This window comes from Hibiscus syriacus, unplaced genomic scaffold (genome assembly GCF_006381635.1).
Source record: "Hibiscus syriacus cultivar Baekdansim isolate YM2019G1 unplaced genomic scaffold, ASM638163v2 tig00110985_pilon, whole genome shotgun sequence".
Taxonomy (NCBI): domain Eukaryota; kingdom Viridiplantae; phylum Streptophyta; class Magnoliopsida; order Malvales; family Malvaceae; genus Hibiscus; species Hibiscus syriacus.
This window is the reverse complement of record NW_024062939.1, coordinates 74151-89385: the sequence shown is the minus strand read 5'-3', so window position 1 is coordinate 89385 and position 15235 is coordinate 74151. Positions and strand designations below refer to the sequence as shown.

General features: G+C 29.6%; 1 protein-coding gene and 1 long non-coding RNA gene across 2 annotated transcripts; both read left to right on the top strand.

The window, feature by feature from the left end:
- Nucleotides 1-116: 116 nt before the first annotated feature.
- LOC120148708 lies at nucleotides 117-6793 on the top strand. Its single transcript, XM_039161744.1, has 9 exons — nucleotides 117-163; nucleotides 2996-3047; nucleotides 3091-3201; nucleotides 3670-3689; nucleotides 3915-4080; nucleotides 4650-4760; nucleotides 5026-5089; nucleotides 5989-6145; nucleotides 6644-6793. Exons 1-8 carry the CDS (start codon nucleotides 117-119, stop codon nucleotides 6000-6002), a joined length of 585 nt encoding a protein of 194 aa, XP_039017675.1. The 3' UTR covers nucleotides 6003-6145; nucleotides 6644-6793.
- A 5466-nt stretch (nucleotides 6794-12259) lies between these two features.
- Nucleotides 12260-14552, top strand: LOC120148721. The gene is made up of 4 exons (XR_005518401.1): nucleotides 12260-12414; nucleotides 12520-12617; nucleotides 12714-12839; nucleotides 14446-14552. It is a non-coding gene; the product is annotated as an uncharacterized LOC120148721 (long non-coding RNA).
- The last annotated feature ends 683 nt before the right edge of the window (nucleotides 14553-15235 follow it).

Here is a 15235-nt window from a genome sequence, read left to right as displayed (position 1 = left end):
ATAAAATACTACTATTATCAATAAATGCTCTGTAGTTTGGCTAATAATGATCCTGATTCGGAACCTCCCTCCTTAAAAATGATCCTGTTTATTCTCCTCCCAAGTGGACACCGACGATGGTAAAGATAACAACAGCCGCCGGCGGAGTTACAAGTGGAAGCACGTGATTGGATATTGTTTATAAGTTTCCACTAAACTCTTTTTTTTAATACTCCCAGATTCCTCCAACCGCAGGTCCTATTCTTAATTTTATTTTTTATGCTAGCGGTATCGGGAGCCGCTTGACCCTACAGATGTCAGACGATCGACGGCGGTGTGAAGGTGGCGACACAAACCGGTGGATTTCAACGGTGATTTGTTAATGGTGATTTGTTTTCCAGCTCGTGAAGAGGCGAATTTGGAATGATGCTGGCTTGTAGATAAACATGAATTAGTACAAATATTTTCAACTTTCGATGTTGTCCCTCCTTTGACCGATTGACAAATTGTTTATAAATTAAAGAATTTTATTACAGAGATTTTGATAATATTAATAAGCAATTAGGGACGGATTTAGACGGTGTAGATGAGGCAATTATCTTTTAAAATTTAAAATTATTGTATATTTTAGATTTTATTTATTTATTATTAAAAAAATATTTTCGACTCTTAAAATTTTATAAATTTAAATTTATCTCTTAATATAAAATCATATGTACACAACGATGTTTGATTGAAACTACCCTCAACACCACCAAGGCACGAGTTTCATGAGAATTATTAAACTATTCCTTTGTTTATCAATGAATTAGATCAATAATTGTAATGAAACAAATTATTGGTCTAAATCTTTTTTTAGTTTCTTTATCATGAATAAATCGTGGGTTTAATTCACATATTATAATTAAAGTAATCTTATTTATTTGTTCTTTAAATTCTAAAATTCAATAGAATGATATAGGGATAATATAAATTATAGGTTTAATTCATATATTATAAATTACAAAACACTCCTTTAAAACTATTTTATGTAATATAACTACAATTGTATATAGTATGACACATGTATGTATACACGTATATCTATATGTATAAAACACTCCTTTATCCCTGCTGTACTTCTTGTTTCTCGAGTTGTATGGTGCTTGTGGCTTAATGTGTTTAGTTTTGTTGTTTTGTACTGTTTTTTTTCCAGATTTTGTATTTTGCTGAGAAATGAATAAGGTTTAATACAAAATAAGTGTCCAAACTATAATATTTTTATAAAAGGTGTCTAAACTATTTTTTGAATGCTCCCGGTGTCCAACGTTACCAATTTAGGTGTTCGGGCCGTGAACGGCGTTTATTTCTTCTGTCAAGTGACACATGTCACAATCTAATAATTTTAAAATTTATTTTTAAAAAATATTAACATATTTATAAAAAAAATCATAATTTCTCTTAAATTATAAAGAAGCCCCATATCTCTAAAATCCCCAAATCTTAATCCTAATCCATCGCCATCGCCACCGACATAGTCCCTGTCACCTTCTCAATCATGTGTTGTCGTAGTTACCACTGATTGACCGTCGAAATCGTGTGGGATCACAATTTTCATCATAGGGTTCCTGAGGTATAAAACGTCGATTCGTCATCGTCAAAAAAATATTAAAATATTTTTGACAAAAAATAATCTTTATTAAATAATATTTAAAATCATATATTAAAGTTTTTTATTAATTTGTTTTTGAAAATAACTTTAAAATCAAAATGAAAAAGAAGAAATGAAATTAATCAAACTAAAATTCATAGATAATCGATTAAAAAAATCAAATTTTATTCGTAAATAAAAGAGATAATTTTAAAGAAAAGTAAATAAATCAAATAAAAATATTTTAAATTTCAAATTTTACGCTCCTTTGCAACGACTATTTTTTTTTTGATCTATCTTAGGTAAATAAATAAAAATTTGACTATTTATTCCCGCAATCCCGCCCATCTCAGGTAAAATTACTTCTGTTTTCAAACCCTAACATTTCTCTCACCCGCTATCATATCCTCTCTTTGTTCCATCTCAAACTCTCCAATTACACTCTCGAACGACAAGAATCTCGTTGCTATATCTTCATTTGGCCTTTCGTATTTTTTTACGGTTTCTACTGCTTATGATTTAGTTATTTTTGAATTTTTCTTGATTACTCTTTATTTTTCAGCGACAAGAAGATGAAGAACAGTGTTTTATTTTGTTGTGATTTTACTTCTCGATTTGTTAATAGAGTCCCAATCCCTTGATTTTCTCATATGATTTTATCGTTGATGGTTTTAAATGGTACACTGCTCATTCCTTTTTGATAGTACTTACACTTTCCCCCTTGATTTTCTGTTTTGGCGATGATAGTTTAGTCTTTAATACAATTGCATACCTCAGTGTTCTTGATTTTCTTGATTACAACGTGGATCATTTGTCTATGTATTTGGATGTTGCCGACCCAGAAAGTCTACCCTGCTGGAGTGGATATGCACAGTTCACTTTGACAGTAAATAATCAACTTCAATCAGAAAAGGTATCATCGTTTACCTTGCTGTCTATGCACTTACCGTTTAAGGTATGCTTTTGTTACCTCTGTTGAACAGATTAATATGGACTTGATGCAACTAAAGGCAGGTCATATCTGATTAATTATCACATGAGAAAGAAACGTGACAGTTTAACATGTTTATGATGCTATATTTCTCAATCTGGATTTCTTGATACTATCATTAATAATGCTATATCAGTATTTTTTTTCCTTGTAAAACTTTTTTTAAAGTTATTTCAAGGTACTTAATTTTTGTCCAGAATCAAGGCATCCTTAATATATCAATGTAAATTTCAAGAACCATATTGAAGCAAGTTACTTGCTTGGTTAATTGCTGATTCTATCATATTAGATATGAGAGTAATCTACTTTTAGTGTCATCAGAATCAGTATTGCCTATGTTTTCTTTCTCTATAGTTTACCTATAAATATGTCTTCTTTTCTCTCTGAATTTGCAGGTATGTTGGAGATTCTGATGGCAACATCAAGGTTTTTAAGATTGAACAAGAAGTACTTCATGTTATACAAATGAAATACACTATACCTTTCTCAGCTTCTCATGGTAAGTCAGCTCACGGACAGCGATCAATGTGTGTACACAGCACCGCCTGAACTTCCCTCTTTCAGTGATATGAAGGATTCTGATGATGAAGGGTTTTCTAATGTAAGTTTTCTCTTGCTTTCGGCAATGCTAGCTAAGTGCATTTAGTAAAATTTTCTACTCAAGTATCCAAAACAATTTGAATAAATAATATATGAATCTTCCTTCCTTTTAATGGCAACTGAACTCTGTGATGGTCATCATCTAGTAATGGTCTGAAACATTTTACTTTGTCTTTATAAAATCATATAGGAGGAGATGCTCTGTTTTTTATCCTATTATTATTTAAATGCTATTACTATTGGAATGTTGTGAATTTGAAGTAAAATTACTTCTGTTTTCAAACCCTAACATTTCTCTCACCCGCTATCATATCCTCTCTTTGTTCCATCTCAAACTCTCCAATTACACTCTCGAACGACAAGCATCTCGTTGCTATATCTTCAGTTGGCCTTTCGTATTTTTTTACGGTTTCTACTGCTTATGATTTAGTTATTTTTGAATTTTTCTTGATTACTCTTTATTTTTCAGCGACAAGAAGATGAAGAACAGTGTTTTATTTTGTTGTGATTTTACTTCTCGATTTGTTAATAGAGTCCCAATCCCTTGATTTTCTCATATGATTTTATCGTTGATGGTTTTAAATGGTACACTGCTCATTCCTTTTTGATAGTACTTACACTTTCCCCCTTGATTTTCTGTTTTGGCGATGATAGTTTAGTCTTTTTGATAGTACTTACACTTTCCCCCTTGATTTTCTGTTTTGGCGATGATAGTTTAGTCTTTAATACAATTGCATACCTCAGTGTTCTTGATTTTCTTGATTACAACGTGGATCATTTGTCTATGTATTTGGATGTTGCCGACCCAGAAAGTCTACCCTGCTGGAGTGGATATGCACAGTTCACTTTGACAGTAAATAATCAACTTCAATCAGAAAAGGTATCATCGTTTACCTTGCTGTCTATGCACTTACTGTTTAAGGTATGCTTTTGTTACCTCTGTTGAACAGATTAATATGGACTTGATGCAACTAAAGGCAGGTCATATCTGATTAATTATCACATGAGAAAGAAACGTGACAGTTTAACATGTTTATGATGCTATATTTCTCAATCTGGATTTCTTGATACTATCATTAATAATGCTATATCAGTATTTTTTTTCCTTGTAAAACTTTTTTTTAAAGTTATTTCAAGGTACTTAATTTTTGTCCAGAATCAAGGCATCCTTAATATATCAATGTAAATTTCAAGAACCATATTGAAGCAAGTTACTTGCTTGGTTAATTGCTGATTCTATCATATTAGATATGAGAGTAATCTACTTTTAGTGTCATCAGAATCAGTATTGCCTATGTTTTCTTTCTCTATAGTTTACCTATAAATATGTCTTCTTTTCTCTCTGAATTTGCAGGTATGTTGGAGATTCTGATGGCAACATCAAGGTTTTTAAGATTGAACAAGAAGTACTTCATGTTATACAAATGAAATACACTATACCTTTCTCAGCTTCTCATGGTAAGTCAGCTCACGGACAGCGATCAATGTGTGTACACAGCACCGCCTGAACTTCCCTCTTTCAGTGATATGAAGGATTCTGATGATGAAGGGTTTTCTAATGTAAGTTTTCTCTTGCTTTCGGCAATGCTAGCTAAGTGCATTTAGTAAAATTTTCTACTCAAGTATCCAAAACAATTTGAATAAATAATATATGAATCTTCCTTCCTTTTAATGGCAACTGAACTCTGTGATGGTCATCATCTAGTAATGGTCTGAAACATTTTACTTTGTCTTTATAAAATCATATAGGAGGAGATGCTCTGTTTTTTATCCTATTATTATTTAAATGCTATTACTATTGGAATGTTGTGAATTTGAATTGTAGTGTCTTAATGGTTGGATCCCATGTCAGAGATGCAACCTTTTCGGTGTTGAAAGATGTAGCAAAGGTAATATTCACTCATTGTCTTTTAATCTCTTTAATTCCACAAAATTTATCCTTATATAAATAAAGATTGGATGCTCGAGTTTATTATGTGTTTTACATATATATTTTTAATTAAATAGACTACCATTGACTTTCTTGCCAAAAGAGTTAAATCTATAAATTATATATGTGGTTTAAGGGGTGATTTTTCCCCGGAACAAACAAATGCCATATGACAACCTTTTTGTTGTCAGGATCTTAGGTTTTGCATAGTTTTCTCTGTAATTTAAACTTTCTATGAAATTAATTCCGTGGATGCGTATTTAATGTTAACCTACTGGGTTTTGGGTGAATAATTGGAAAAAGTTATTATATAAGTTGAGAGTGGATGATTTGGGTTGTGATAATCGTATGTGTGAAATTAGGCACATCATGTTTATGCATGGAATAAAATGTATGTTTATGAACATAAGTTTTTGATGCTAACGAATTGTTAATTTAAGGCATCATATTTGTTAAACTTTGGGAAGTTTGTTGCATGATAAGTAGTTTCAGACTGAGAACTATTGTGTCTGCTCCAATGAAAAATGGTACATCGTAAATGTAGTTTTGATGTTTATTGCATCTCCACTTTTAGGTTGGGATTTCTTTGCCTATTTCTAAGTGATTTTTAGGTTGGATGCTTAGCAAGGCCTTAGTGATAGGTTGCTTGTTGTTTGTCACATTTTTATTCTCCTGGTTTTGCAATTTTCAAGATAAATCCATGTGGCTGAACTTGAAATCTTCTGATACAAAACACACTCTGTGAATGTCTTGAATGCTTTTATTTTATATATCTGACATTGAAGATTTAATGGGTTCATTCTCATTTTCTGTATCGTTAGGTTTATTTATTTCACTTAAAGTTTAGAGTGTATGCAGAAATCCTGAGGTGAGGAGACATTACGAGCACACTCTAGCAATGCTCAAGGAAGAGAAGAAAGAACTAGAATCACCATTCCACAATGAGAAATTGTTGTCTGCCCAGTTAAAGCAAGAACTAGCATATGCAAAGGCTTAAAACAAAAACCTGTACGAGGTATAGTTTTATTAATTTATTTTAAAATTAAATTATTTATAAATTATAAATTATAAAATATCATAAGATTATATTAATTGAAATTATGTTAATATATTCTTAAATTAAAATTTTCTAATATTATTTAAAATATTTTTATATAATTTTTATATAAATTAATTAATTTATATAATTTATGAATACATTAAGGATTAGGATTCATTTACACTGCGCAAAACTCTTTTAGTTTTACACTTTTTTAGTGCCATTGGATTTAGAGAAATCAAAGGTTGAGACTAACTCGTTTTTTTAGTGAATATCTGTTCATTTTCCACGGTTAATCTCATTCTTTAATTTCTTTCATCCAATGGTCCTAAAATGGTGTAAAACTAAAATATTTTTACATAGTGTAATTAGATCTTGCCCCATATAATAATATTATTTAAATTATAAATTTAAAATTATATTAATAAATTCTTAAATTTAAATTATTATAATATTAATTAAAACACACTCTAGAAATCCAAAGGTGAGGAGACTGGCGAGCACACTCTAGCAATGCTCAAGGCAGAGAAAGAAGAACTAGAATCACCCTTCCACAATGAGAAATTGTTGTATGTCCAGTTAAAGCAAAAACTAGCATATGTAGCATAGGCTTAAAGAAGACATGCACAAGGTATAGCTTTTTTAGATGTATTATGATGGGCCACATAGTTCTTCGACTGTTTTAATTGTATAAGTTTGGAAAAGTAGCTTAGAAAATTTACTTACTAAATTCCTTTTGCATCTTAGGAGCTCCAATCCGTATGCGATCAACTTGTCTTGAGCAGTGAAGATGTTTCAAATTAGAGATATACTTGAAACAAGAGAACAATGGTACGTTGCTTATAATGTTTTGATTTGTTTCCCTTACTGATTGGTTTTTCAAACTCTGATTTATTAATTTATTCTTAAATTAAATTATTTATATAATTTATTATATATAATAATAATATTTAAATTATAAATTATAAAATATCATAAGAATACATTAATTTAAATTATATTAATATATTCTTAAATGAAATTAATTTAAATTATCATTGTTTCATTTGGATAATGATTATCATTGTTTGATTTGGATAATTTATTCTTAAATTAAATTATATAATTCAAACTCGGATTATTAATGTTTGATTTGGATAATGATTATCATTGTTTGATTCGAATTATGATGTGAATTGTGACTTTATAGATTTTAAAGACATGATGTGTTAGATGATGTGATTTGTATAATGTTTGATTCAATGTGTCTCTCTATAGGGTGCAATATTTTTTTTGTTAGTTATCTGATTGATTGACATTTTCTTTGTTTATTGTGAGCATAATTGTTTTGAGATTATTGATTGTATGGTATTTTGTTTGGAAAATGTCTTGTGAAATGTTGATATATCGAACTTAGAAATTAGGCAATGCATTTGGATTATTTATATATGTTATATTCTTACATTCGGATAAAATTAGAATTCTAATGATATATGTTGTCAAGTTATATAAGGATGTCACTTTGGATTCAGTGGCCTCAGCCTTTGTGGCAGACCCAACTTCGGATGATTTGTAAGGTGTACCGGTGCATGATTATTTGCATAATATTCGAACAATGATTATTATTGCTTGTTTTAGATTATTATTATTATTATTATTATTTGTTGTTTGAAAAATGTTATGTGAAATATGTTGATATATCAGATTTAGAATTTATGCGATGCATTTAGATTATTTGTATATGTAATATTTACATTCGGATTAGATCAAAATTCGAATGAAATATTTTATCATGTTATATTGGGTTTGGATTGATAGGGGAAGTTTAGTGTATTCACTTGATGTGTTGAATGTCACTTCGAATTAAGTAGCCTTTGTCTTTGTGGCGGATCCTACTTCGGATGGTGTGTTGTAGTTAGTGGTTCTATGGAACATACGTTTCGGACGGTGTGTAAGGCGTATGGGTGCATTATCATTTACATAATATTCAGACTGTGATTATCATTGTTTGATTCGATCTATGATGTGAATTGTGACTTTATGCACTTTAAAGACACCGTGTGAATATTTTTGTCAAGGTGTGTCACTATAGGATGTTATACTTTGTTTGTGAGGTTTCTGATTGACTTACATTTTCACTGTTTATTACGATAATGATTGTTTTGCGATTATTTGTTGTCTGGTATTTTGTTCGAAAAATGCTACGTGAAATAATTGATATATCATACTTAGAATTTATGTGATGTATTCGGATTATTTGTATAGGTAATATGCTTACACTCAGATGAAATTTGTTATAATTTTTTATTGGGTTGAGATTGATAAGGGAAGTTTCGTGTATTTATTCGATGGGGTGAAATTCACTTCGAATTCAGGGGTTTATGCTTTTGTAGCGAATCGTACTTTGGATGGTCTATTGGAGTTAGAGTGGTTCTGAAAACTTACTTTTCGAACGATGCGTAAGTCGTATGGGTGCATGAGCATTTGCATAATATTAGGACTGATTAATGTTTGATTTGGATTATAATTATTATTGGTTGATATGGACTATGATATGAATTGTGATTTTATGCTTTTTAAAGATATTGTGCAAATCGTTGGTCGTTGTTATAATATTTTTTCACGGTGTATCTCTCTAGGGTGTTGTATTTTGTTTCTGAGTTATGTAATTGACTGACATTTTTTTTGTTTATTATGAGCATGATTGTTTTTTTTTGTTTGGAAAATGTTTTGTGAAATATTTTTATATTTCAGACATAGAATTTATGCGGTGCATTTGTATTATTTGTATATGTAATATTCTTCCATTTAGATGAAATATGTTATCAATTTATATTGGGTTGGGATTGATACGGAAGTTTTAGTGTATTCACTCCATAGGGTGAATGTAACTTTAGATTCAGGGTCATATGCCTTTTTGGTGGACAACACTTCGGATGGTGTGTTATAATTAGAGTGGTTCTCGGACTTTACTCTTTGAACAATAAGTTGTATGTGTGTATGATCGTTTGCATAGTATTCAGACTCTGATTATTAATGTTTAATTTGGAATATGTTTTTTATTGTTGTTTCGGGCTATGATGTGAATTGTGATTTTACACTTCAAAGATTGGGAATTGTTGGTCGCTGCTAGAATATTTTGTCAAGGTGTGTATTTATAGGGTGTTATATTTTGTTTGTGAGTTATCTGATTAATTAATTTTTTTTTATTTATTGCGTGCATGAATATTTTACGATTAATGATTATTTGATATTTTGTTCAGAAAATGTTGTGTGAAATATGTTGATATATCGGACTTGGAATTTATGCGATGCATTTGAATTATTTTTATATTTAATTTTTTTACATTTGGATCATTTAGTGTTCGAGTGAAACATCTTATCATGTTATATTGAGTCTTGATTGATAGTTCAATGTATTCACTCGACATAGTGAATATCACTTTAAATTCAATGGCCTTTTCCTTTGTGTCAAGCCCCACTTTGAATGGTCTGTAAGGTGTATGGGTCTATGAGTATTTGCATAATATTTTGAATATGATTATCGTTGTTTGATTTTGTCAAGGTGTGTTCCTATAGGGTGTTATATTTGGTTTGTGAGTTTTTTTTGATTGGGTGTCATTTTCTTTGTTTATTGCGAGATTTATTGTTTTGCGATTATTAGTTGTTTGGTATTTTGCTCGAAAAACGTTATGTAAATATGTAGATATATTGCACTCAGAATTTATGCGATGCATTCGAATTATTTGTATATATAATATTCTTACATTTGTATCTGATAAGAATTTGAATGAAATGTATTATCATGTTATATAAGGCTTGGATTGATAAGAGAAGTTCAGTGAATTCATATGACGGGGTAAATGTCACTTAGAATTTTGAAATTAATGGTATATGTTTTTGTGATGGACCCCATGGGATTTCCAAAATGTCTGATAGTAAATAAAATTTTTTGGTCCCATCCCCCTACGGGATTTCTAAAGCTGAACGTGGATGCTGCTATTAATGGTGATTGGAAGGCTTGCGATTTAGGCAGGATTTTAAGAGACGAGTGTTGCACAGTGTTAGGATCTTTTCAAGAAGCTGCTGGTCTGGGTCCTTTAATGGAATTTAAGGCCATTAAACATGGTTTAATTTTCTTTGAATCTTCTAGCTGGTGCTCTAAGAGACGGTTGATTATTGAGAGTGATAGTAAGTTGTATGTGGCCATGTTTCTTGATTTTTTTAGTTTTTTTTTTAAATTTGATTTATTTTCTGATTATATATTTGGGATTTTGTTTTTTACCTAAATCTAATAAATTGTTGACATTTTGGGTTTTCTTTTCTGATTACATGTTAGTGTTGTTTTATTTGTAAAGGTTTGTCGGTTCTACATGTGACCAATTCATTTTCATGTATGCCTGGTTTTGTTTCTCTTTTTATGTTTTGCTATGTCTTTGCTTTCTAAGAAAAATTATTAGAAATAAAATTTAGGACATTGTATTTTTATATTATTTGTTTGTAAAAGTAGTTTCTATGTATATGTCTACTTTTACAAACAAATATGTCTTCTTGCTCTATACTTTACCTATAAATATGTCTTATTTTCTCTCTTTCATATGGGAATTAATTTTTATGGAAATTGTAAAGTAGGTATGGGACTCGGAAAAGAGGCTCTTGTCTCATGTATATGTCTTTAAAGAAGAAATTACTTCTTTTGCAGTTATGCAAACTAGTCCCGACATGCAAGTCTAGCTTCGGTTCTTTGCTCTACTGTAGGTTATTTCAACTTTCAAGAGAGCACATGCGACAATTGAATTTTTCATATCGATTTAATTTCTAAATTTGCAGGTATGTTGGAGATTCTGATGGCAACATCAAGAGTTTTAAGATTTAACCAGAAATACGTCATGTTATACAAATGAAATACACTATACCTTTCTCAGCTTCTCATGGTAAGTAGACGTACATATCAGCTTAATATTTGAAGTATGTTAAGCATTATCGTGCATCGTAATCTTTTAACAAATAAACTTGACAAGGCTCAAGCCTTAAACCTTTGGGACGTTCTTGTTTACTCTCTAGTCTAGGCTTGATGACAGTGACATCATTATGCTCTCCTTGCCTACAAAATCCTCTTAAATGAATAAAGGATGCTACATGATTCATTTGGAGTTTCCTAATGGCTCATTTGAAACCTACAATGCCAAACTTCAGAGTTGACCGTTTATTTGAAAAACAGAAAGCTCTATGACCTTAATACTATCCCTGATTACAGGGTATATTGTTCATGTGTTAGTTCTGTTGTTGTCATTCTGAGAATTCTTGAAGTTATCTAATTAAGTTTTCATCATTTGTCTTTTGATCTGATGTTAATAGTTAATGAGCTCTTTTATCTATCTTTGCACTGGCAGTAATAGGTTCTTTTATCTAATGAAGTCTGACAAATGAAAATATGATTAAACAGAAGTCCTCATTTCCCACTCCACTCCCTTGGCTCATGAAAGTGGTGCAAAACAGGTTAGAAAAGGATCAATTAAACGTGCTTGGGCAGTAAAGTTGACTACAAGTTTGAAAAGTGAAAAAACCTCAAGTTGTAAGAAAAAGATGAAAGTTTCTTTTAGTGGTGACACAAAAAGTGTGTTGGCTGAAGATCAACAGCAGCAAGGAAATAGTAATATGGCTTTAGAAAGACTAAATGAAAAGGTTAATGGGAGTCCCACTGTTGGAATTTCATATGGTCATGGTTCAACAGTAAATAAGTTGCCTTTAGCAAATGAAGCGACCTTGTGTAAATGTGAGACCATTACAAATAAAACACAATGTTTTTTGTCTTTCAATAGAAGACTTTGAGGTTTAGTATTTCCTGTAAAGTCTATGATATGACTAAAATTGCCCATCTTTTCAATCAAATTGATGAAGTTTATTTGCTATATAAAATTGCAGGCTACAGGAGAGATGGTTAATTGCTATGAAGGTAGACCTGTACCTCAAGATTACAATGGTGGCTTTAAGGTCATACATTCGCACAAGAACTGCAGTGAATGGTAAAAGTGTTCATAACCGAATATGCTCTTTCGGTACAGTTTCGATAATTTTAATATATAATAATGTTATTTTTTTCAGGGCTCCTAATGTTTATTTTGAAAATGAACTCCAGAAGTCGAAAAATAAAATGCTCCTGTTGCGGACTCAAAGGTGCAGCGTTTGGCTGTTTCGAAAAGAGTTGTCATAAAAGTTTCCATGTTCCCTGTGCAAAATTAGTCTCACAATGCCGGTGGGATACTGTAAGCGATACAGATTGGGCAGTTTTCTGGACTTCATATGATTTTTTGGGAAGTTAAAGACTCGTTCCTTGTTAACGAGTGTATATTTATTTTGGATCACAATAGGATAACTTTGTAATGTTGTGCCCTCTCCATGCTTCTTCTAAGTTACCTAATGAAGAGTCAGAATCTCAAGGAAGTAGAAAAACAAGTGTTTTAAGAGGGTATGTTGAAGTTTCATCCAGTTTATTCTAGTTTCTTTACAAACTTCACCTTTTCATGCTCATGGAAATTTCATTAAGTTATTGCTTCATTTGTAGACATTTGCCAGTTCACAACAAGGAATATCCTAGAGGAAAAGAAGTCAATAGGCAGAAGAAAAGGAATCTTTGTGAATCGAGCGACAAATTGGTTCTCTGTTTCTCAGCTCTATAGTTGAAGAAAATGTAAGTGTCACAATTTATTGTCCTTATGCATTTTTGCTTTTTCATTCACATTAGGAAAATCCTCGACATTTACTATAATATTATTTATTTAAATTAAAATATCATAAATTAAATTAATTAATTTATAAATATATAAGGATTAGGATCCACTTATATTGTGTAAAACTCTTTTAGGTTTGCAGTTTTTTAGTCTCATTGGATTGAGAGAAATCAAAGGATGAGATTAATATGTTTTTTAGTATATATCTGTTCATTTTCCATGGTTAATCTTAGTCTTTAATTTCTTTCATCCAATGATCCTAAAATGATGTAAAATTAAAGAGTTTTACACACTATAATTGGATTTTGCCCCCATATAATAATATTAATATTTAAATTATAATTTTAAATTATATTAATATATTCTTAAATTAAATTGTTTAAATTATTATAATATTATTTAAATATTTTTATATAATTTATTCTTAAATTAAATTAATTAATTTATATAATTTTTAAATATAATAAGGATTAGGATCCATTTATAGTATGTAAAACTCTTTTAGTTTTACACATTTTTAGAGCCATTGGATTGAGATAAATCAAAGATTGAGATTAATTCATTTTTTAGTGAATATCTTTTCATTTTCCACAATTAATTTCACTCTTTAATTTCTCCCATCTACTGGTCTTAAAATGGTATAAACTAAAAGAGTTTTACACAGTATAATTAGATCCTGCCCTATATAATAATATTAATATTCAAATTATAGATTTAAATTATATTAATATGTTCTTAACATAAATAATTTAAATTATTCTAATATTATTTAAATTTTTTTAAATTAAATTAATTTATTCTTAAATTATATTGTTTATATAGATTATAAATATAATAATATTATAAATATCATAAGAATTTAGGTATAATTACCCTTTTATCCTAAGCCAACGGTTGAAATCCCATCTATAAAAATAAAAACTGAGCACTACTTATCACCCATTTAAGAAACTTGCCCATTGATTATATCAATCAATTCTTTAGATTCTCAGGTTAGTTTCTTTTACCCAATTCTTATATCTGTTACATTTTTCTTTTAATTTATACTTTTGTTAGATTATATTTTGTGATGAATTTTTTTGGGTTTTTTTAAAAATTTGATTTATATTCTGATTACAGATTAGGGATTTTGTTTTTTTACCTAAATCTAATAAATTGTTGACATTTGAGTTTTCATGTCTGATTACATGTTAGTGTTGTTTTGAACTTGTTATTTCATTTGCAAAGGTTTCTCAGTTCTGCATGTGACCAATTCCCTTTCATTTATGTCTGGTATGGTTTCTCTTTTGTTGCGTTTCTCTGTGTTTGCTTAGTAAGAAAAAATACGAAAAATAAAATTTAGGATATTGTATTATTTGTTTGTAAAAATAGTTTCTATGTACTTCCATTTTCATTGTTTTCACATGTTGATGCCTTTGGTCTAGTGATTCAATTTTCTTTCTTCAGTTAACTCTGCCTTTTTTTATTCAAATTATTTTTTTAATGTGACAATCGATGAGTTATTTTGCATGTTCAATATTTTGCAGCAAGCTTTCTTGTTGTTTATGCTCTCTTTTTTTCGCATAGGCTTCTCACATGGTCAACAATATGAAGGAAGAGATACCATATTATTCCATGCCGGAGTACCATTCTCGGAAGGAAAGTTTGGGTGGTAATACAAAGGGCTAGATCATTAAGTACCGTTTTTATTTCTATCCCTTTATTTATTTATTTATTTATTTATTCTGCATATATGAAATGAATATGCTTTTGCTTCATATATTAGACAAAAGAAATGAAAAACAAGATGCTTTGTTTCTATCCTATCATGATCCTTGATATGTGTAATATTTAGAGAAAATATATAAAGACTATGAGGTTAGAGATATACTTGAAACAAGGGAACAATGGTATGTTTCTTATAATGATTTGATTTGTTTCCCTTACTGATTGGTTTTCAAACTCTGATTTATTAATTTATTCTTAAATAAAATTATTTATATAATTTATTTATATAATAATAATAATATTTAAATTATAAATTATAAAGTATCATAAGAATATATTAATTTAAATTATATTAATATATTCTTAAATGAAATTAATTTAAATTATCATTGTTTGATTTGGATAATATATTCTTAAATTAAATTATATAATTCAAACTCAGATTATTAAGGTTAGATTTGGATAATGATTATCATTGTTTGATTCAGATTATGATGTGAATTGTGACTTTATAGATTTTAAAGACACGATGTGCTAGATGATGTGAATTAAAATGTGATTTGTATAATGTTTGATTTAATGTGTCTCTCTGTACGGTGCAATATTTTTTTTGTTAGTTATCTGATTGATTGACATTTTCTTTGTTTAT

Coding starts and splice junctions, on each gene's coding strand:
- LOC120148708 (XM_039161744.1), top strand. CDS start 117: ATGGTAAAGATAACAACAGCCGCCGGCGGAGTTACAAGTGGAAGCAC. Junction 3,202..3,669: donor ATGATGAAGGGTTTTCTAAT/GTAAGTTTTCTC, acceptor TTTATTTTTCAG/CGACAAGAAGATGAAGAACA. Junction 3,690..3,914: donor CGACAAGAAGATGAAGAACA/GTGTTTTATTTT, acceptor TGGCGATGATAG/TTTAGTCTTTAATACAATTG.